The 23550-nt window shown below is 42.8% G+C and overlaps 1 protein-coding gene across 1 annotated transcript; it reads right to left on the reverse strand.

The window, feature by feature from the left end:
• Positions 1–933: 933 nt before the first annotated feature.
• Positions 934–22877, reverse strand: plekhm2 (pleckstrin homology domain containing, family M (with RUN domain) member 2). Its single transcript, XM_071546586.1, has 20 exons — positions 22388–22877; positions 20940–21046; positions 19957–20066; positions 19532–19631; positions 19307–19394; positions 19033–19207; positions 18348–18407; positions 16075–16387; positions 14605–15465; positions 13784–13853; positions 13336–13426; positions 12511–12575; positions 11785–11873; positions 10902–11034; positions 9760–9950; positions 9165–9230; positions 8879–9038; positions 6801–6980; positions 4873–4989; positions 934–4705 (listed from the first exon to the last, which is right to left on the reverse strand). Exons 1-20 carry the CDS (start codon positions 22445–22447, stop codon positions 4568–4570), a joined length of 3174 nt encoding a protein of 1057 aa, XP_071402687.1. The 5' UTR covers positions 22448–22877; the 3' UTR covers positions 934–4567.
• Positions 22878–23550: the final 673 nt, after the last annotated feature.

Here is a 23550-nt window from a genome sequence, read left to right on the forward strand (position 1 = left end):
GGTCAATAGTTCATAAAAGAATATCAGAAGTTAGATTTTACACAGACACAACCATCTTTTAACTGTGAAACAGAATTTTGATGTGGTGTCCAGAGCTTTTTTTCCAGAGCTGTATGATCTCTATCAACCTCTACTGGCAACCAGTAGGAACTACAACATCAATACAACTAATGTACTGAACACTATCAAACCGCATCACTCCTCTATAGCTGAACACTCTAAATTGCCCATAGGCGTGAATGTATAGTATGGTAGATGATGTAGTACATGATGTAGTATGCACAGTATATGTATATAGTGATGTAGTATGTATATGATGCTATGTAAAGCCTTTTGAGTGATAAAGGGCTATATAAATAAACAAGTCTAAACAAGCAGTGTCTAATGAAAAAAGGAAGTAAAAGTTGTATTATAGTGAAAATCTAACTGAATTTGAATTTTCACACCTTAGCTGTGAGTTTTCAGTTTTCACAAAACTCCCTCAATCTTCTTCATGTATTCAGAAGAACTAGATGTTTTTGTTGTTTTTGTTTTAATTCTACCTAGCACACAACTGGTTTCTTACCTGTGACTTATCTCTTATCCCTCGTCTAATGTAACTGTCCTTACATTTTCACTGTTTTTGACCTGTAACAGAAATTGAGATGTTAAAAGTACAGCTGCTCACACATACAGCCTATATATATATATGACAGCAGGACAGTCTCTTAAAAGAAAAATTATCTTTTCTTCACATTAAAACAACTGGGAGCCTTCATCAGAGCATGAAGAGTGTCCAACACAGGGCCAAATATATCTGTGCAATCAATCAGCCAATCAATTAATCAATCACTGCGTTCTCACATAAGGAAGCGGACCTTCTATAAGAGACTGGCTGTTAACTTTTGCCTATATATGATGTGACCACAGGAGCCGAGGTTTGATTTGAATGTATTTATTTACGCTGTCCTATTCACAAAGGTTTTATTTGTACATTCATTATCATTATGTACAGTAGAAAAACCCTCTGGTCATGCACGTCTTGATATGTGAGCATAGGTTATATTTGATTAATCCCATGTTCTATTTACAATTCAAATTAAAAAAAAACAGCTAAACGTAATACAAACAATATATACTGTATATATATATAGATATAAACAAATTCAAACAGCTTTCTTTTTCACAATGCATCACTCAAAAGATGTAATCCATCATTGGCCAGCAATGCCCAACAGTCGAATCACAATCTTTGACATTTCCATTATATACACTTCATAGGCCACAACTCTTAGCAGTATATTCTTTCTTTTTTTTGATAACTGTCAGAAACATTTCAAGTACTTTCACCTATTGCAGCCGTACTCCCCCTACTTAAAAAGGTCCTTAAGTAATCCACTGGGGAAATCCTATTTTGCAATCAATTCTCTCCAAGTGCCTATTGCATTATTAAAGGACTTTTACATTAGGCCTTTTCCAACAGTTGGACATCACTTTACTGCCTTTCCAGTGTGCTTTCAAAGTAAACTGCGTGGACAATGGGAGGGACTAAAAATAGAAAAAAGGCAAGTTAAAAAAAAAATTAAAAAAATCTAATGAGACAAAACAGCGACAACACAAACTGCAAGGCGTGTCTTAAGGTGTCGGGGTCTTTAAGTATCCTTTTAACCTGAGATCAGTCGTCCTTTGTGAGAGAGCAGAAGACAAGTGAGACCAAGCGGCACTTAGAAAGGCTCAGCTAACATCAGAGTAAATACAGTGTGACAGAGAGAACACACAGACGGCGACACACACACACACGTGACATCTGTGTTTTTCCACTCAGGTGAAGGTGTGTCCCGATAAAAGCCCGCCCAAATCGTCTTGTGTTAAGGCCACATTGAAAAATAGTGCTGTATTTGGTTGAAGCATAGCGGCCGTTAACGTCCGGTTCATTGAAGGTTGTCAAAAAGGCAACATTGTCATTGGGAGTGACATATGATACAGGTGAAATAAAAAAAAATAAAAAAAAAGGCTCAAGATAATATCTAAAATTAGCAATGAGAATGGCTATATACCGCCATACACACAGCTTCATTGTCAAGGACAGATTGTAACATGGGTAATATTACTGTCTAATGACTAGAATTTGTGGGGAAACCGTAGAGAAGGAAAATGAAATAATTCTTATTCCTTGAAGCTTTAGTGGCATACTGTAGATCAGTGATTCTCAACCTTTTTCATATCAAGGACCCCTAATTTAGTCCACATTAGAGCCACAGTAGGACCCCCCATTTGATGTGATTTTGTCTCCCGGACCCAAATCTGAGAATATTTTTATTGTCAGACATGCTTTTGTCCAGAATTCCATGACTATCTGTATTATAGGTAGAGAGATCTCAGTGAAACTATGACCAAAACAGTCATTCTCCTACATTCTCTAATTGTGTTAACTTCATGTAAAATAAATAATGCTGAAGTTTAACAATTCATCATTTTTCTGGGGACCCCCTGGAACCCCCTCAAGGACCTCTTGTGGTCCCCGGACCCCAACGTTGAGAACCACTGCTGCAGATGACAATATTAGACTATTTTAGTGTATTAACCTAGTAAGAACAGATGCTACGCTTGCTCCAAGTCAAAAGGCTTGTGTAATTTTTTTTTTTTCATAAACCTAAAATATGGTTCTAGACTGCTAAAAGATGACTATAGCAGAGAGAGACTCCCATTTAGTAGAGTAGCCAGCTCTTAATGCGAGTTCTACTATAAAGCCTAAATATACAGCGTGATGCCACAACCTAAGGGGCAGAATACAAATCACAAGCCAAGAAAAGCAAAAGCTCTCCTTCATTAACACACAGGTATTAACGCCTTCTTCATACAGACCATAATTCCTCGCAGATGCAACATCGCCACACACACCGAGGGCGAAGTGTACATCTGCTGACACAAAGATAAAAAAAGTCGGCGCCGAGAAAACAAAACCACACAAATGAATACAGTAGAACAAAGGATTTCTCTAAAAAATTTAAAAAAAAAGCAGCACGGTTTATGGAATTCACACAAAACCACAATCAGTACCATAAAAAACGAGAAAAAAAGAGAAGACTAAAACCAAAAACAATGTGCAAGCTTGCATTGGAGCGGACGCCTCCACTCGTCTGTGTAGTGTTAAGAGTGGAGAGAAAAAAAGAGAAAAAGGGCAAGTGTTAATTATCCAGATACGCTCCATATAGAGACCCTCGCTCTCTCCGGGAAAACAGTCGTACAGTTTTGACAAATAATCCAACGTTTCAGAGGTATGTGCCCACAGACAAACCAAACTCAAACTGAATATGATACATATACACGAATATTAGTGATTATACCTTCGTTATGTACAGCGATGCAGTTCGGGTTTTTTTTTTGTGCGAGGCAAAGGAGTGTGTGAATCCCAAGCCACTTCCCCCCTCCCCCCTATATGGCTTTCTTGTTTATCATATAACAATGAACTATTTTTCTCTCACGTGTAAATGAGAGCGAGAGAAGAAGAGAGAGAGAGGGAGAGAAGCCTACGTTAAGGAAAGTCTTCGCTATCTGCTGTCCGTTCATCCGTCACCGCTTTCCACAGAGTTTTCATTAGGAGGACGGAAAAAACCTCAAAACTCATTCAGGTCATGTGACACCGAACTTTTCCTTGAAACCAATATGAATGGCATTCTTTGAGGCAGAGTGACAACCCCCCTTGCCAAGGTTGCCCACCCATCCTATGTAACTGTAGGATGGGTCGATAATATTTATGTAAACTAAAACCGATGTTGTTTCGCCCCATTTTTTTTTTTGCTACTTCCGTTCCGATTCATCAGCGAATCTCAAACCTTCTGAGTCACAGCAGCCCGGAGTAGAGACACAGTTTGCAGCAACACAAACAGAGTAAGAGTCAGGGTTCCTACACATTTTCAATTAAAACAATTCCATACTTTTTCCAGACCTTGATTTGTTTTGAAGATTTTGTCTGGTGTTCAATATGATTTACGCAGATAGACATCTTGCCCCTGCTAACTAGGTCATATCACTGTATAGATGAAGATTGTTCTTCACAGCGACAAATATCAGAATATGTGAGATGATTGGCAGGGTTCCTACACGGTTTCCATTTTCAAATTCCATATTTTTCCCAGACCCTATGTTCTTAACCGGATTTGATTTTGGTGGGTATTTGATATAATGCATGCTGACAGCGGCTGGGTAATAAGAGCGTCCCTCTATCTGAACATTATTCTTCACATCAACAAAAACTGTGGACTCAAAGTGGCTCTACAACAACATAAAAGCTAGAATCATGTGTGTATCGGACCTGAACCGCAACATTTGCCATACTTTTCCAGACATTTTTTCAAATTCCCAAACAATTCAAGACCTGGAAAATGATCAAATTCATTTTTAATACTTTTCCAGACTTTCCAGACCTGCGTAGGAACCCTGAAGAGTGATCTCAGCAGTAAATCCATCATTTGTCCGTCTATCCATCCCTCTTTCTGTCTCATTGTCTATCCTGAAACCATATCCATCTATTTAACTGTGAGTCTGTTTCACTGACTACCATCAGGTCTGTGTGTGTGTGTGTCCGTCAGCACCAGGGCTCCCTCTGGGCTCGGCCTCGGGCCAGGCTGTCGGCCCTCTGCCAGGCGCTCCTCATGAGGGCGAGGGCTTCGCCGCAGCGCTTCTGCACCGACGGGTCCGACACCTCTCGCCGGGGCAGGCCCACCTACGGGTGGCGAGAAGGAGGGTTAGGAAGTCTAACCCTAATAAGCAGAGTAATACGACATCATGGACATATATCAAAAGTTATGACCCTCTGCGCTTGTTTCAGATTCTGGCTGGTGACAACTGTTTTATTAAACTTATTAAAGAAAGGTGAATCTATGTTCCCACCTGGAAGATGTCTGCCCAGGCGGTGTCCAGTGCCCCCAGCAGGCGGTCTCTCTCTTCACAGCCGCTGAAGTACAAGACCCAGGGAGGGAGGAACTGGGCCCGGTCCACAGCAAACTCCTGCCGAGGGAACAGGAGAAACAGAGTGTGAAGACTTCAATTAAAAACTGATATTTCAATACCCTGCGTTGATAGAGTACATCATTTTATTTCAGACTACCACGTTTATTTCAAAAAGCACAGAAGGGATACATGACTGATTTAGACCATTGTTTCATCGTGTTAAATTCTTTGATTGAAATTATTTTTATGTTCTATTGTCATTTGTATGATGAGCTAACAAGTGTGATTAATAAGTAATCTGATGTTGAAGCAGTTTCTTTTGTTAGATGATGATGAAAGACTTGAGAGATTATGCTTCAATGCCCAGCCTAGATAAACAATAACCCACTCTGTGTGATACCCGTGTTTGTGTGTTTGTTATACACACATATTGCAGCGTGATATATACAGTAGATGTGTCTTGCCAAATTTCACTGACTAGTATTTCCTGGCAGAGACTTCCATTTCTTGCTGTGGGTGTCAGGTGATTGGCAGTAAGCAGAGCGTGACGCAATGTAGCGCTGATATGAAAACTCAATAACGACAAAACAGAATCGCTGACCGAACCAAATGAAGACTTCATGTTTACTGTGATGGATTCTCTCACTCTGTGGAAGGTGTTTTTCATGCTGTACAAGAATGAATGGCAGCAAATGGCTTCTTCTGAGGGGAGGAAAACGAGTGCTGATATCTCCAACTATACTGACTGTGTGCAGACACCAGTCGGAAGAATGTACCTAGACCAGTGATTCTCAACCTTTTTCATATCAAAGACCCCTAATTTAGTCCACATTAGAGCCACAGACCCCCATTTGATGAGATTTTGTCTCTCGGACCCAAATCTGAGAATATCTTTATTGTTAGATATGATTTTGTCCAGAATTCCATGACTATCTGTATTGTAGGTAAACAGATAACAGTGAAACTATGATCAAAACAGTCATTCTTCTACATTCTGTAATTGTGTTAACTACTTCTAAATTAAATAATTGTGAAGTTTAACAATTCATAATTTTTCTGGGGACCCCCTGGAACCCCCTCAAGGACCTCTTGTGGTCCCCGGACCCCACGTTGAGAACCACTGACCTAGACCATTGACACAAATTTTAAAAAACACCGGTATTACCCTTTAAGGCGGGGTGAACCACTTTTTCCAATGGTAGGGGAAACTCTGGGATACATTACTGCTTTTAAATGAGGAAGTTATTTACAAAAAACCTTACTGAACAATAACAAAAGGTCCCATGTTATAGGAATTAAAAGTTTCCTCTATTTATATACATACACGATCAAAGATGTTCAATGAAGACATTGTTAAAATTTGATTTTAAGTGGTTAGATTTAAAGTCATTACTTTTTCAAAAATCCACCTTTTTTACAGGCAGTTTTAGACAGTAGATGACACTGACTGGCTGATATCTGCTATTAAATAAAAGGCCAATATCTAAACCAGTGATTCTCAACCTTTTTCATATCAAGGACCCCTAATTTAGTCCACATTAGGGCCACGGACCCCCATATGATGAGATTTTGTCTCTCAGACGCAAATCTGAGAATATTTTTATTGTCAGATATGATTTTGTCCAGAATTCCATGACTATCTGTATTGTAGGTAGAGAGATAACAGTGAAACTATGATCAAAATAGCCATTCTTCTACATTCTCTAATTGTGTTAACTTCTTGTAAATTAAATAACGCTGAAGTTTAACAATTTATGAATTCGCTGAGGACCCCCTGGAACGCCCTCAAGGACCGCTGGTGGTCCCCGGACCGCACGTTGAGAACCACTGCTCTAAACCACACCATGGAAAGAGCTGAGCGGACTCACGATGACGCAGTACTCCTTGCCGGCCTCCAGGCTGACGGCGGTGACGTCGCAGAGATCGGCGGCGCCCAGCGAGCGGAAGAAGCTGGTCTGGCAGTCCTGATGGAAGGTCAGCAGCTTGGCGTCCGTCACCACGAAGCAGCACGGGATACACGGGGTGGGGGAGGCGCCCTGGGGGATGACCTGAGGGGAGGGGGAGGAAATGAAGACATATACTTTATCAGCTGATTGATAAATGGGGAAAGTCGATACCTGAGTGTTCAAAAGAATAGGAGTCGTATTTGATGACAGGCAACTTCCATTTCATGTAAGGTGTTTGTGGATTACAGGTGAACCTAGGGCTGGGCAATATATCAATATTATATCGATATCGTGATATGAGACTAGATATCGTCTTAGATTTTGGATATCGTAATATCATGATATGGCATAAGTGTTGTCTTTTCCTGGTTTTAAAAGCTGCATTACAGTAAAGTGATGTCATTTTCTGAACTTACCAGACTGTTCTAGCTGCTATTATTTGCCTTTACCCACTTAGTCATTATATCCACATTACTGATGATTATTTATCAAAAATCTCATTGTATTAATATTTTGTGAAAGCACCAATAGTCATCCCTACAATATTGTCGCAATATGGATATAGAGGTATTTGGTCAAAAATATTGTGATATTTGATTTTGTCCATATCACCCAGCCCTACTTACAACTGAACATTTAGCCCACTTCATAGAAAATACAGAGATATATATCGTGTATCTCCATTCAGCCTAAAAATACCGAGATATGATTTTTGGTCCATATCGCCCAGCCCTAGGTGAACCCGGTTTAATCATATCTTATTAACATCAAGGGGGTTTGCGTCAATACATATTAACATTGTGCATATGGGAAGTCATACAAGTAAAACCCTGATGCCTGAACAGTAAAATGAGCAGGGCATGGGAAGCCTGAGCAGCTCGCACTGTGCATACCAACAGGGATTATTTGTGTGGGAGGCTTAATGCTTTACAGGCTGGTAGAAACACGCCTGGTCACTTTCCGTGCAGTGAGGCTGTGAAGAAAGCCGCTCCGCCGTGACAGATGTGATCCCCACTTGAGCTCGACTTAAAAGCCGCCATGTGTGAAATCATGGAGCGTGCGATATTATGAGAAGAAAAAGAAGGCGGTTTGCTCGAATTAACCGTGTTTGTATTAATTATCTTTGCGTAGTCCACAAACTGTGCGAACTAAATCACGTTTGTCTAATTCCTGGAAAAATGGTCGTAGTTCAAAAACGGAATAATCCTTCCTCCGCAGCAACGGAATGGACAGAATGGACAGTGATGGCTGAGTTTGTTTAGAAAGAGACACATTGAAGAGCGCAAAAAGATAAAATAGTATAAGATAAAACTTCATTGCAGTAGCAAAATATTAACAGGAGACAGCAAAGAAGAGACATAAAACTGGAGAAATTGGAGATATTAAACATAGCGCAACTCATAATTACTACACTAGGACAGTTCAGGGAGAAATATAAGAATGAAAAGTATGAAAAATAAAGTCTTTAGCAGTGGTTCTCAACGTGGGGTCCGGGGACCACCTGGGGTCCTTGAGGGGGTTCCAGGGGGTCCCCAGCAAATTGATGAATTGTTAAATTCAGCATTATTTCATTTACAAGAACTTAACACAATTAGAGAATGTAGAAGAATGACTGTTTTGATCATAGTTTCACTGTCATCTCTCTACCTACAACACAGATATTCATGGAATTCTGGACAAAATCATATCTAACAATAAAGATATACTCAGATTTGGGTCAGAGAGACAAAATCTCATCCAATGTGGGTCCATGGCCCTAATGTGGACTAAATTAGGGGTCCTTGATATGAAAAAGGTTGAGAATCACTGATCTACAGCATTGTGAGTGTGTTCAAAACAACTGAAACGAAGAAAAATATGTACTGATAGAGATATAAAAATACCAAAAAATTACTCTAAGTGACAAATTATAAAAGCATTGAGATACAGTATATGAGATCTCTAGGCAAGTATTTGCTCAGTGCATGCTGTGTGAACTATGCGAGTCTTCCCCCCCTCACCCCTTTGGAGACGGACTGGCAGAGAAACTGCATCCAGTCGGCCATGTCCAGCTCGTTGCTGGCGCTGAGCTCCAGCGGGGGGCGCTCCGTCAGGATGACCTGGAAGGCGTGGGGGCGCTCTGTGCTGTTGGAGCGACGGCAGCCTCCGCAGTTCTCTCCTCTGACAAGGAGAGGGGGGGGGACAGTGAACATGGTCATACATCAGGGAATGCTTTGACTTCATCATCTGTCCCCATGTTTCTGAACCAATAAGAGCTCCCATCGACTATTCCCAGTTGAAGCTTACCCCATGGTGATGGACAGCAGTGGTGTCACGTCAGTTCTCTCTGCATACTGGTACAGAATCCCATTGCTGCAGAGGAAAGAGGACAACCATTCATATTCACATCAAAACATTTTTTATTAAAAAGCTGCTACGTGCTGCATTTAAACATCTATAAATCATTACAACATTCATTTTGAGATAATAGTATTACTGTAAATAAATGAGACAATTACTGAGAAGATTGGTTGGATTTGGCGGGAAAAATCTGATGAATTATTTTCGATTTTAGTCTCCACTTCACATACAATAGCTATGGAAGCAGAGATAAACCTATGGATGGATCCAACCAGGAAGGGCACGCAAATCAAACAGCAGGCAGCTGAGATCATAACACACTCGTCCATAATGGATTGTCAGGATACAAGGTGTTTACTGTCAGTCTTAATTATTCCAAGGGGAAATGACATGCGCAGTACGAAGGAAAGAGGCATCTGGAGACGCATTTTAACGTCAGGTGTACATGTAATCCAGCCAAAGCATATCTAGACACAATCTGGATACGAGACGCATGTTAACACCAGTTGGGAAAGGGGGGGTGGATGTGGCTCGCCCGTACCTGAGGACGAGGTAGCAGCTCTTCCACAGCTCCTTGCCCAGGTAGGTGGTGCCGGCCCGGTACAGCAGAGCGCCCTCCTTGGTGCTGCAGGACTCTCTGAAGCACGGCGGGCCGCCCTGGGGGGACAGAGTCATGTCCATAGGATCCTCCCAGTGGACCAGCGAGTACAGCCGGATAGCCACCTCGGATACCTGGAGAAGAGCCCAGCATGGGTTAAAAGCCACTTTGGAAATAAGCAAAAGAACATGAGTTTGGCTCATGTTTTGGAGATACATGGTTTTCACCCAACAGCAGCGATATACATTTAACTGTGTGACTGCTACATTTGGGAGCACTGATGCAACCACAAAAACTACTACTACTACTACTACTACTACTACTACTACTACTACTACTACTAATAATAATAATAATAATAAACTGGCCTATTCAAACCATTTAAAACATCACATTTTCTCCCAATATACCTCAATGCTTTTTTAAATTTACTAAAATCCACCTGCGTTTGTGAGGCATCATTTCCTATTACAGTAGTAGGAACATTTGCTACACTCCAAGCCTATTATTAATTGAGTGTCAGGATGAATAATCCAAATAATCAAAACTAATGGCTTTCTGAAAGTCAAACTGATATTGTTTCATTGTAACCTACACAAAGCTGGGAGCAGCTTTTCGATGCACAATATGAACGATGGCAGTGATTTAACCGCAAGTCACAGCTCTGCTAAAACAGTGTATGTTGTCTCTAACGCCAGAAATATGAGTCCATGTACATTCATAAAAATCACATAACTGTACAATAACTTTTGTGATGTCTCTCTCCTTTTCACAGCTTTTTAAGATAATGTAGATCTCTACGAGTCTCCATGGAAACCACACTTTGTTTGCAGAGTACTGACAGCGAGGTTTAGAGGACGTTTAAACTAGTTATATGAATTATAATTATATTACGAGAAATCAAAACGTCAGGGATTATCAATACACCAGTTCTTCATACGCTCGCTGTGAGCTGGGCTGGCAAATTTCTTTCGTCACATGTTTCAGAAATAGTTGCTGCTCCTTACAGCTCCTCCTGGTGCTTGTAACATTGGAGGGTGGGGAAAATTTTTTTTTTTTATTATCTATTCTTTTCATTTCTGTACCTCACAGTGAGCTTCCTGGGAGACAAACTTGGTGAGGGCCAGTTTCTCCATGGTGGCGTCGGTCAGGACAGAGGGGTAGGGGGGCTCGCGACAGCCCTTCACCATGGCCGACTTGAGGACCGACAGGAACCAGCTGGAGGAGGGGAAAGTGGAGCAGGGGGGATAAACTGGATGAAGTCAAATGAAAGATTAACAAGCATGGAAATTCGTGATAAGCTGTGACCTATTTGGCTCTATGAAGCCAAACACAAAAGCCTAATACTGTGTAATGGTTACTTGTAACACTGCATCCTGTTTGGATGTAGTTGCTATTGGAGACACACTGCATGGAGACTTTGTTGTTAATGAGACCAAATGCGTTTCTAACCACCTCCAGAGGTGATTTAGGTGATTGGATCTTCAGCCTGGCTTTGGTGCATTTACGTGGCAGCCGCACTGATCTGCTGTGTCTGTCTGTATGTGTAATTTTCAATTCACTTTCAATGAGAAGTGTCCATTGTCTGGATGGGGCTGATGACTCATCCGTCGTGACGCACAGAAAGTTCAACCCGGTTGAACTTTGTCTGAACAGACGGATTCGTCACCATCCAAGGCAGAAAAAAGCCGATGAACACAGAGACCTTAGAGGAGGCTAATATTTATTGAGTTTCCAGCGATGTTTCTTTGTGTGATCGCCCCCTTACTGTACTTCTGCCACGCCCACCATGTTCCCATTCCAGAACAACCCAAAGGACAGAAATCTATCCGTCTAAAATGACATGCAATGCCAGATGGACAGGAGGTCTTTGATGCTTTGCATAGCAGGACAACCTTTACGTGTTTGATCCATGTAACAGTCCGACAGGTGACAAAAGAAATGAGGGAACATGTAGGCTACACTCACTCAGTCAGTGAGGCGTCGGCTGTGTCCAACAGGAACTGTCTTCGTCTATTAGTGCAAACCACTGTCACTGTCTGCTGGTCAAGGCCCACCTAGGAGAGAGACACCAGGACAGCTGAATGAGCGGAGGAAGCAAACTGACACTTTTGACTTTTTACACCTTCATAGGGTAATTGGGCACTTTTAGCCCAAAATTATTCACTTTGAAATTATAATGATGTAGCAGCAAGTACTAGAAAGAAAACTGATAACCACCATTTTCATTACAATGCTGTGAGGAAAACACAGAAACTGATGTAAGACGGTTTAGAAGACATTTTCAAATTCAGTTTACATTTACTCAGCCATGTACTCAGAATGGCATTACTGCTAGTTATCAGAGTTCAATTCAAATGGCTTTCATATGTTCTTAAGATTTATTAGCACTGTTGATATAGGTTATGCTAACTGATAGACTACACTGTACCAACCAATAGAGTTACAGTGTTGGGAAATTCATTCTCTTGCACTAATAACCACATGATCTGAGTGTTAACTGAAATGCGTTAAGTTAAGTGGCCGCATGACATTCTGTTCTTTGGTTGCTTGTTGATCAGTTAGATCTAGTTAGGCTCATTCTCTGTAAAGTCCTTTGAGACATGCATGTGGTAAAGGGCTATAGAAATAAACTTGAAACTGTTAACCTAAAGACAGCTGTGTGTGTGTGTGTGACCAGCGAGAGACACTTACTGAAACATAGTCCAGTTCATTATAAGAGACGGCGTCTTCCACTGTGTATGGCTTCTCCGCTGCACCTGAGGATGACAGCACGAGTAAAACCAAGACATGTCAATATAATGTTCATCATTCTCTTTCCTACCATCTCCTGTAAGCTATCCCTGCTCTGTATCTCGAATGAATGACAAATGGGCGGTAATATTAGCTAACCTCCATGGCTGGCACGTAAACAAGAAATATACAACTAATATCTGCAGGACATCCTTGCATGGAGTTTTTTCTGTCCAGAATAACTGCATCAAATCACCTTTTACCAGTTACTGAGATGATGCGATTTTTAATATGAACTTAAACTCATTCCCCCAAATTTCTAAGCAAATTATATCCATGATGTTTTCAGCACCATGGAAACAATACAGGCATTTTTCCCCTCTGTAACAAAAATGTTTCTAATTGTAACCCCCACTACCAATACCAGTATGTCTCAAACCATGAGCTGAACTGTTCCACTCCTTGTTACTACAGAATGAAGCCAATGTAAGATAAGCTAAGCTAAGCTAAGATAAGATAAGATAAGATAGCAATTTATTGATCCCCTTGGACCGGGTCACATCAAAACATTTGCAATTGGCGGACAATGCCAAGGAAGTCAGTTATTGTCAAGTACAGGAAGGTAATAAAAGAAAATAGGTACTAAAATAAAATAAAGGTAATATGCATAATATACAACTATAGAGACAGTGCAAAAAACAATGCAAATAATAAATGCAAATAATAATAATAAATACAGATTCTATCTATACACTCTATGGAGCGCTGTGTGTTGCAGCCACTTACCCTTCCTGAGCAGGTAGATGTAACAGTCAGTCAGTAGCAGGTAGAGGGGCTGCAGATCCCCCTCCATATGGCCTGTACTCATCCTCACCATCTGGGGGACGCAAAGATGAACCTCCATATTCATCTATCTCACAATATATTGTTCACTGCTCATGTGTCCTGGCAACTAGACGGCATGTAGCACACTTTACATGACAGTACAGGTCATTCAAAAGCTGTAATAACTATCTCTCATGCTATAACACACTATTGAGATTTACAACATTAGTGCGGCAGATTAAAGCTAAAGAAGCAGATTGTGTACTATTCAAGTAAAGTATGAAATACAAATACTTATCATGCACATTCCCATTTTCTGCAAAAAAAAATGTTACTTTTGTAGCTTCTGCACGTCATCGTGAGGAAAATATATTAATATTAATGAGGGAAAATAGCACAGAATCTTCACCTTGAAGAGCTGCTCCTCGTTCTCTCTAAACACATGAATCATGAGTAGTAGCAAGTGGTTGTTGTCCACTCTGAAACATCGACAGTAAAGAGAGAAGATGGCTTAACAGTGTGTACTTGATTTGAAACTAGCCTTTGTTTTTCACTCAAGTCAAAGTTTAAAGGATAACGCTGGTGTTTTTTAATGCATTTCTTACCGTCAACAAATCCTATGAAAATAACAAAATCAACAATGCGTTTGCTCTACTCCCGTTACTTTCTGACTTCCCACATTCCCTTTTTAGCCTTTAAACCAGAAGTCATTGGCTCCAATTGTAAGCTAAAAACATTTAAATACAGCTAACAAAGACATAGCTATTTTAAAAATTGCTAACTGTTACCATGGAAAGTCAGTCTGTTGTAGTTATTACCAAAGCAAATTCAAATGGGAACAAATTCTTCATTACACCGGGGACTATTTTAAGTGCTACGGAACTACTTTCCTGAGATCGCAAATGTGTTTATGGTCGGCTTATTAAGTTGTTTGAGGAAAAGTCGGCCGGCCCGGTGCATCGTGATGATGAAATATGCTGCCCAGAGCAACGGCATGGCTGTTTGACATGTTTTAATAGTTTTTTTTAATTCCATGGAGTTCTACGGCTGCTGGGACATGGCTTTATGGGGCATCGGCTACATGGACGAGACTTGTTGGCAAAACAAAATCATTGCCGATTTTGTTATTTTCATAGGATTTGTTGACGGTAAGAAATGCATTAAAAAACACCAGCCGTATCCTTTAAGTGAAAGACAATGTGATTGAGTGATTGTGTATGAACTCCTTACTTGAACTCTGCAGGATGAGAGATTTCTGTCGGACTGAGCTGCTCCTCTTGCAGCTCTTCATCTGCCTCCTCGGCCGCCAATTCATTTCCGACCGACACTCCTGACTCCTCTCTCCCTTCCTTCTCTTCCAGTTCCTCTCCTGTTTTCACGGCGGGCTCCTGTCCCGCCGGTGCTTCTGCCTCTCCTTCATCTTCATGGCCACCAAGAAGAGCTTGCGACTGGCCATGCCCTGCAGGGTCATGGTGGCCACCACCCTTGGCAGCAGGGTCTGGACTGTGGGGGGTAAAGCAGTAGAAGTCTGTAGGGGCAGGAGGGGCCTGCAGGAAGTTGGGGCCAGGGGCCAGAGGGGGACGAGACACTGCCCCTGGGGCCGGGTCGGGCGGCTCGCCCCCCGGATCCTCTCGAAAGGGCTGCTGCGCGGGAGGCTGGGGGCCTTTGCCGCTGCCTTCATTAGTCTTCTCCTCCTCCTCTTCGGGTCGTTCCCAGGCCTCCCCCCCGTCCAGAGCCCCGTTGAGACGGTCCATGACGTCGCGGAGCGGCTGGCCCACGCTGTCCATGGAGGTGTCCGTCATCTCCGGGAGCCGTAGGAGGCCGTCTGCCCCTTCCTCCTCTCCTTCCTCCCCATCCCCCGTTCCCCTCCTGCTCCTCCTCCTCGCTGTCTCTGCCCCGGTGTCCAGCTGCTGTCCCGCAGTGCAGCTCAGCGTATCTACGTCCTCCCCTAACCCCTGTCCGTCCTCCGGAGCCTGAAGGCCGTTGTCCAGCTCCACCTGCTCCGATGAGGCAGAGTTATGGGTGCTGCTGCTGGAGTCTGTGGAGCCCTTCCCGCGCCGCTTCTTGGCTGGTTTCCTTCGCCTGGCCATCCTGGAAGACCGGAGTGGTTAGCTGTGGTTCCTCCAATCTAAATACAATTGGATGCACTATTCAGACAAATTGTGAGCCTAGTAAGTAACCTGCCAGCCAGATACTGCGGTACTCCTGTTACACCATGGAGCCCTTGCCACTGTACCGTGGTCATCAAGAGGCAAATTTACATCAGTCAGGAGTGACACTTTATTGCATTTTATAATAAAGCACAGCGTTGTATAAACAGTGCTTCTATGTATGTAAAACATGTATTACTGTATGAGGCAGCTGATCAGATGGGGAGCCAGAGAGCTGAGATCACATTCTAATAAAGTGATCATAACTTGGTTGTCATTGGACTGTATAGAATCTGTACTTGGTTAACATACATGCCATTAAAAACTCTCTGATAACCTGCAAAGCTTGATGTCTGTTAACGCAAACTGAGCAATTCCCGATTCCAAAGATATTCCCTTTTTTTTTTTTTTTAAATCAACATCTGTGCATACTGGCACAACGTGGGCACAATAGGACCATGAGCGAAGTTTTGTAGAAAGTTAGTGAGTTTACTTCAACATCCACAGTTCATCATGGTGTGGACTGCGGAGATGAGGAAGCTCTAGCTACCTGATGACCTCCAGCTCGTTGCTGGTGCTCTCCGTGTCGTCTCCGGCGGCGGCGGCGGCGGCGGCGTGGCGGCTGGCCACGTGGATCGGCGTGACGTCGGCCGAGGTGTTGGTGGTGTTGGTGTCCGAGTCCTCGTTGAAGGGGTTGTGTCTGGAGGTGGGGCTGTGGGCGAGGGGAGGGGGAGCTACCTTAACCATAACCATGGAGCAGGTGGTGGTGGCGCCGGCGCCGAGGACCACCGAGTCGCTGATGACCGTCTGGGGATCCGAACCGCTGGATCGCGGGCAGCTGGCCGGGTCGGTCAGGTCACCTTCTACGATGACGGGGCAAGACCAAGACACTGGGTTAACGCAAAGACTGTGCCGCTGGTCAATTGACCTCTTAAATGATGAGAACATAGACACCAAAATCATCAATAGGTCCCCAGTAGATCATTGACTCCGGTGCTCCATGCTCAACACTTTAGCATACACTATGTTGAGTAGTAATAGGCTCCATGCTAACACTTTACCATACACTATTATATGGCCTGTAGATTCATAAATTTAAACCATTTCGTACTGTGCTGTACTTCCTTTGATGATTTTGCTGTCCATGTTCTCATCACCTAACAGCTAAGTTGACCAGTGAGACTTGGTGTATTCCTTTAACGTCAATGCACATACATGTCATGTTAGGGGCTGCAGTGTAGTTCTTTGGCAGGGTCAGAGAGGCATACAACAGGATGCAGAAGACACAGGTGCACAGGCAGCAGCTTTGTTTGCAGTGGCACAGGCCTAGGTCAAACGTCACTTTCCGTAGCTTACAGGGATGGGTCATAAAAATCGAATATTTGAATAAAATTGAGATACATTGTTAAAATAATTTGAACAGAGTGATCCGACTATGTGGTGCTCAAGCTGAGTAAGAGCTATGGCACTGATCATCCCAGAGCTTCTGGTGTCATTTAAAAAACCTTCCGCCCTTTCTCTGCTGCTGTTTTGTACTCATCCTCTGTTAGCTGCTTTCACTAGCAGTTATCAAAGCCAAACACAAGCCCAGCATGGACAGCTTCTTCCTATTGAATATGCAAATTTTCATTTAGACCATGCATTGAATAGTCAACCATGAGAAAATGGACTTGTGCACATCCCTAGTAGCTTAGTGCTAACAGATGCTTTTCAACTTTTCAACATAAGCCTACATAAAGCAGGACGCTACAGGAGTTTGGCTGAACCTAGACCAGTGCCACATACAGTATATCCACACAGGAAGAGAGGACATAACGAAAAGATACACCAAACAGACAGAGAGACAGATACACTGTACTGGAGACAGACTGAGATCAGACAGAGTGAGTACCAGCTGCATCAGGCATTTAACTTGTATTTTGTTGGGGTCCACAAGAAGGCAGAGTGAGCGTTAGGATCGTTCCCCAGAGGAGGAACACTCGCATAGCATGACAGACATAACAGCTTACTGTACACATTAAACACTGAATTCCCAAGAGAACAGAAGAGCTGTGCTTCTTCCCAAACTTACCAGTCAATGTTAGTATTGTGTATGATGTGTATGCACTATATCTTCTTGTTAAGTCAAAAAATATCACTACTGTCACAATGTCCATGGAGGCTGTAAGTGAAAATACTACTCTGTGACACAGGGAGAAGTCTTTCAGTTTGATCGTACCTCAAGTTTCCACAAAGCATCATCTAATCTACACTGGTTACCTCAGAGCCCTGACAGATAACTTGCTTTGATATGAGTAAAATTAAAAAACACTTAATATAATAGGCGGGATTGACCAGGTAAACTAAAACAAAGAAGAAACAAGTTCCAAGAAACTGTGTTTTATACAGTAACTCATTATTTTGGGTGATTTCTCTGTTTCTCTGGGTAAAAATTACCTTCTCTCACAAATACTATACCAAGAATTCAGTTTTTACAATAATATCAGGTTAGGCTAGCTAAAGAATGTATATCAAATATATGCTATATAAAAATCATAACTTTAAGATCTAAAATCATATACCTTGCAATTTAACCCATTTCCCAAGTGCAAGGTATTTTCATGATGCCCCTTTGATCAAGCTTGTTACCATCTAGCTGCATTTTGCTTATGAACAAGTCTAATTACTGGCTAGTGTCTACCCAGAGAGGACCCAGCATGCATTGAGCACAAACTGCGGGATGGCCATGCGTGATGCTATGATGGGAGGAAGGGAGGGAGGGGAGGGGAGGGGAGGGAAGAGTGGACGGAGGGAGGGGAGGGGAGGGGTTAACCAATGTCCCACCTTCCCAGTCTGCACTTGGCATTGACTGCAACACGGGGAAGATGTCACCGAAATCATAATCTAAAAAAAAGGAGGGATAAGATTCAACATTAGAGAGGGAAAGTGGAGACAGGAGAGAGGAGATAGAGAGACAATGGTACCAAAAAAAAAAACAAAGGAAAAAAAAACGTGACATATAATACACATGATAACAACAGACATGATGGCGGGAAAAAATAGACAAGAGGGAACTAAAATGGGGGAGGTGACTCAGTACTTTGTGGATAGTGATGGGGGGGAAGCATTCACATTGAGCGCTGCCATCACCCCGATGAGACGGCTACAGTCTCTCAGTGTTCTGTAACCATCAGCCTTTGCAAGCTGAGCGATCCATTTGATAAAATGCACTTCGGTATCTGTGAGTCACAAGTGTCTGCCGGGATCAATCCAACTTCCGGTTCAATACGCCATTAACTTGACATCACCAAATGAATTAGTGCCACCGCATAGGAGTGTGTGCTTGACCCAGCAGGATGTGTTCGGATCAGACACAGGAAAAACCAGAGAGCAAATGTCTATATAATCATGATATAAGTACCCAGACAAGAGCCATTTTAAAACAATCCCAGCACATGGACCCGATGCTACAAAGTTGATTGAGCGGAAAAAAAAAAAACAGGCGCAAGAGAAAAGTAGCGCTCCTTACCTTCGCTGGAGGGGGCGATGGCGCTGTCGTCCCACTCCAGGTTGGTGGAGGTGAGGGAGGTGAAGGAGTGCAGGGACAGGCTGTCGGAGCTGGGCAGCCGCTCCTCGAAGTCCAGCAGGTTGTGGGGTTTGTAGTACTCCGGCATGTAGGGGGCCACGTCAAGATACGGCACGTCCTGGGGTGAACCGGGCGGGGACCGCAATTTTAGACGGGCACCGCTACCATTTAGGAGCTCAATCTTTGCATTGATAATTGGAATGAAGCGTGTACAAACCAGCTCCAGATTGAAGCGAATGAACTCCAGGCCTGAGACCAGCGTGAGGAAGAGCGTGAGGTGGTCATGGCTGCAGACCAATGCATTCCTGGTGGAGAGGAAAAAAAAACAGTTAACTCCTGGAATGCACTGAACATCACAAATTGATCCAACAACTGTAAGAGTGCCTGAGGGTGGCTTTTTCCTAAGAAATAAGATGAAAATCAACATGAATGGATGACTCACTTGAAATAATACTTCTGTAGTAATCCTTGGTTCTCCTGGAAGAGGCGGAGGTAGCTTTCTAAGGAGCTCTCGCTCAATGCCAGGTATAACCAAGCACGACCTACACAGAATAGAGAAATACTCTTAAATGCCTTCTTTTCTTTTTCTGCATTCGTTCCCGTCTGAACTCAAAAATAGGTCAAAGCATGCTAAGGAAATACTGTGAGGGGAAAACCATGCCGTTGAGGACCTAGAGCGTAAACAAGCGACCCATGTGCTTTATAATTTATCAGCATGTTACAGAGGATGAGGTCCACTTGCCACTTGAAATCAGGTCATTTACTCGGCTGTCACAGTCAGTGGCAATGCATTAAGAGACATTAGAACCATATTCCAGTTGGACAGTGCTGAAAGTGGATACAGGTGTGAGAGTAATGCACACTCACTTCGACCGAGGTTGGTTGCTATGTGCTGAAGCTCGTCTATCTGGCGGATGGCCTCCCTCCTGGTGAAGTGGAGGACCAGGACCCAGTAGCCGGAGGAGATGTCCTGCAGCCTGCGACGCAAACCAAAGGGGTGACTGCCGACTTAACGGGAAAACGTGAATCTATGGAAACTTTGCGTACACGGATAGAAATGGCGACTCACATGGCAAAGCAGTGGAATGAAATAAAATGATCTAACGACCTTTCAATCAGTTCTTTATGCTCCATATCAGATTACACAGATTTCTAATAATAACATCTAAGAGGAACATCCAGCCCTTCATAATTTATATGTTGCTTTAGTCTAACAGCCATCTAGTTCGCCCATAAAGCATCTCCCTATTTGCACTTAACTTTCACCATGGGTTCATAAGTGCTGTGTCAAAATGACCTGTGACAAATTCAAGGTGTTAAGCAATTGGACTGGTTGTCACAGGGTTATAAAAGGGCTTGGAATGGTGTGTAATGATGCGTTATGGCTCAATCTATGATGGAGCAGACTCTTTCTGTTTGCTCCGGGAATAGTCTAATTATTTTGATTACTAATTTAGCATTAGTGATGCGAGTTTTTCTGGTTCTTGTCCAGGCGGGTCTGATCGGCTCGGCTGAATTCCTGTCTGTTCAGCACAGCAGGATGTTGGTTTTCATCCCTGCCTGTTCAGCTATTTGCATAAGGTAGCTCATAATGAAGGTGTTTATAATTGACTGTTCAATTATTTGCATTAGGTAGTTCATAATGAAGGTGTTTAGTGTCCCCCAGTGTTTACACACTTCTTACTATCATACAGTAAGTTCAGCGTGGAGCTTTTCTTTCCTGTTTATGACTGGTCGTTTATAGCTGTCCTTAAAAACACCTATGTTTATGGTTGCATAACATCTACGTTGCAGTTTTTCTAGTTTATTTCTATTGATGTCATTGTAAAACCATGAGTTTTGCTTCTTACCCGTACAGCAGGGCATGGTCAAGGTGCTCGCAGAGCCGCTGCAGGACCCGGTCGTGGTTCCGGATGGCTGGAGTCTCGTCTTCGCAGGCCGCAAAGTAACTCTGCAACTGTGGAGAGACAGGCTGTCAGGCGGTGTTTCACTGGAGGCTTTTGGACATTTTGGCTCCAGGTCTCAGTCATTACTATTCCCATTTCCAGAGCTGGTTGCAATTCCAAAAAATTTGCATTTAGACAGTTAGACAGTTATTATAAGGGCGAGCTTTAAAATTGCTCCCTCAATTCCTCGATGCATTTTTCCAAGTATTAAGTAAAGAATGAATGAATGAAAGGGTGGGAGCCAAAAGACAATATTATAATTTCCTATAATTGTCAGTATAGGCAACTATCCAACGAGGGCCCCATCACTGCTGAAGACATTATGGTGAAGGACTGAGAGCTGGTATGAACAACCGCAGTGTGTAAATAACTTCCAGGGCCATGACCCAAAGAAAGGAAATGTGCATCCAGTGTTAACTACTCCACATGACTAGGCAATGTTTGTCTGAGGTAAACACCATGAGCTTTGTTGGAAGTGTGAGACATACCATTTCATGAAAGGCTTCACAGTCCTAACTCGGTTGTTACAATAAATAGAGTTAATACAGGTTAATAGCCACATCCTATTAAACCAACCACCACCTGGGGTTAGAGAGGAATACACAGGTTCAACTGCATTAAACACACAGGAATAGGGCTTCCTAATACACTCGCCTGATTATCATGTGACTATGGGACTAGGAAGGAGAAACATTTTTGCCAGGAGAAGAAAACCTCCTTGGAAGAGGATAGGGAAGCCCATGATAAATAGGATTTTTTTTATATATGCTTCCAGTAAAAGCACATGTTTATGCAAAGTCAATGAATGCAAACATTCAGAGTGAGAGCAATGCTGTCTGTCAGGTTATGAGGAAGGTAGTTTCACAACACTAGGCATAGCTACACACAAACCGTAGAGATGACCCAACTTGAATGGGAATTAGGAGTTAAAGTCTATTTGCTCACAACTATGATATTTTGCAAATGCTGCACTGACCGCGGCACATATTGCAGGAATGTTTACAACACAACCCGCAGTGAGGAAACAGGGGCTTGGCGCCACCATTGTTCACCATGGTCAAAAAAGGAACCCAGAACATGACAACCGAAACGCTAGCAATTGTAAAACATGAAGACTGAGAGGTCTAAGGGATAAGCTTGTTTTGTTGATATCATAAGGGGCAAGGCCCTTCACCCGTCAAAGACTGCGAGCTAAGTGGGACTGTCTGTGGACATGTTGTTGTGCTCCCCCTTCACTTGACTTGGAAGTTGCCCCCTTTGGCAGACAAAAGATGACACTTTATAATTCAAAACACGTGAAGATAATAAACCAGTGAACTAGATGAGCGTGCTGACCAACGGGCTGAGCTTACCTTCTTGACAGACAAGGAGATGTTCTCCAATATGCGGTCCTTGACTTTGAGTTGATCCATCACTGGTCTGTTGGCAGCTTGCAGCAGGCTGTCAGCTGACTCCCGGAGCAGAGCTGTTGTTCTGCTAAAGCTAACGTCACCTTAGCTAGCTAACGTTAGCTTATCCTCCAACACAGATAATTTGCGAACAACAACATTGGCTGTCAACTGTACACACTGAATCAGACAGCGCCAGTAATAAACATAGCTGCTAATGTGTAGCTAACGTTAGCAGTTCGCTGTGACACGCTAGGTCAACGGACTTGCCAATGATGCAGTTAGCCAACGTTACTTTGCCTGGCGGTAGCCGCTGACTTTTTACTAAAGCTATCAATGGCTAAAAAGCTTTTGGTTTCCAACTACCATTAACTTTTCAGCAGTAACTTCGTTGGGCAAATTTTCTGTTTAGTCAAGTCAAACTGGTTAGCTACGGTGAACTGCTTGAAATTACCCTTTCGCGTCTTTACCGGCATAAATCCAACATGCAATTCACAGCTAACGTGAGTTTCTTTTGCTAGCCTGCCCTGAACTCCCACAGCCAGCGGGTTACGTCACTGCTAGCCCAGATACCGTCGGCTCTCTTGTATGGAAAGAACGTCAAGCAAACACCATTCAGAAATCCAGCTATTTAAAGATGTCTTGCTTATCGGAAAACTTGTATATATCGTAAACATGACCTAATACAATTTTCGAATCGATAGAGTGCACTCTTCGATTCGGCATGCATGCGATACTCCAAGCAGCACTCAATTCAGTAAAATGTCGACTTTCTTAAGTGGTTCACCTGATATCCTCACGATCTTCTTCCACCAAAATACACCTTAGCGAGCGGTGTGGACCAATTCTAGAAGTTAATATTTTATTGAGAGGACGCTGCACGGTGGATCAGGTGTACGCCGAATTGACCAGTAGATTCTTAAGACTCGTAAAACATTTTAAATCATGTTCTATAGGTTGTGTAGGTTTGTCGATCGGCAAGGCGGTTTAAAACTGCCAGATTTTTTGAACGAGGGCGTGACTGGCCATACGAACACCGGCACTTTTTCAGGTTACGTCACTACTAACCGGCTGGTCAGCTAACCGACACCACATCTGTCAGTCACAACAAGTATTATACATGCAGC

The sequence above is a fragment of the Centroberyx affinis genome, unplaced genomic scaffold, assembly GCF_046629955.1.
Source record: "Centroberyx affinis isolate AG114_WGS23_722 - 3 ecotype Tasmania unplaced genomic scaffold, CSIRO-AGI_Caff_v1 ptg005345l_1, whole genome shotgun sequence".
In the NCBI taxonomy this organism is placed as follows: domain Eukaryota; kingdom Metazoa; phylum Chordata; class Actinopteri; order Beryciformes; family Berycidae; genus Centroberyx; species Centroberyx affinis.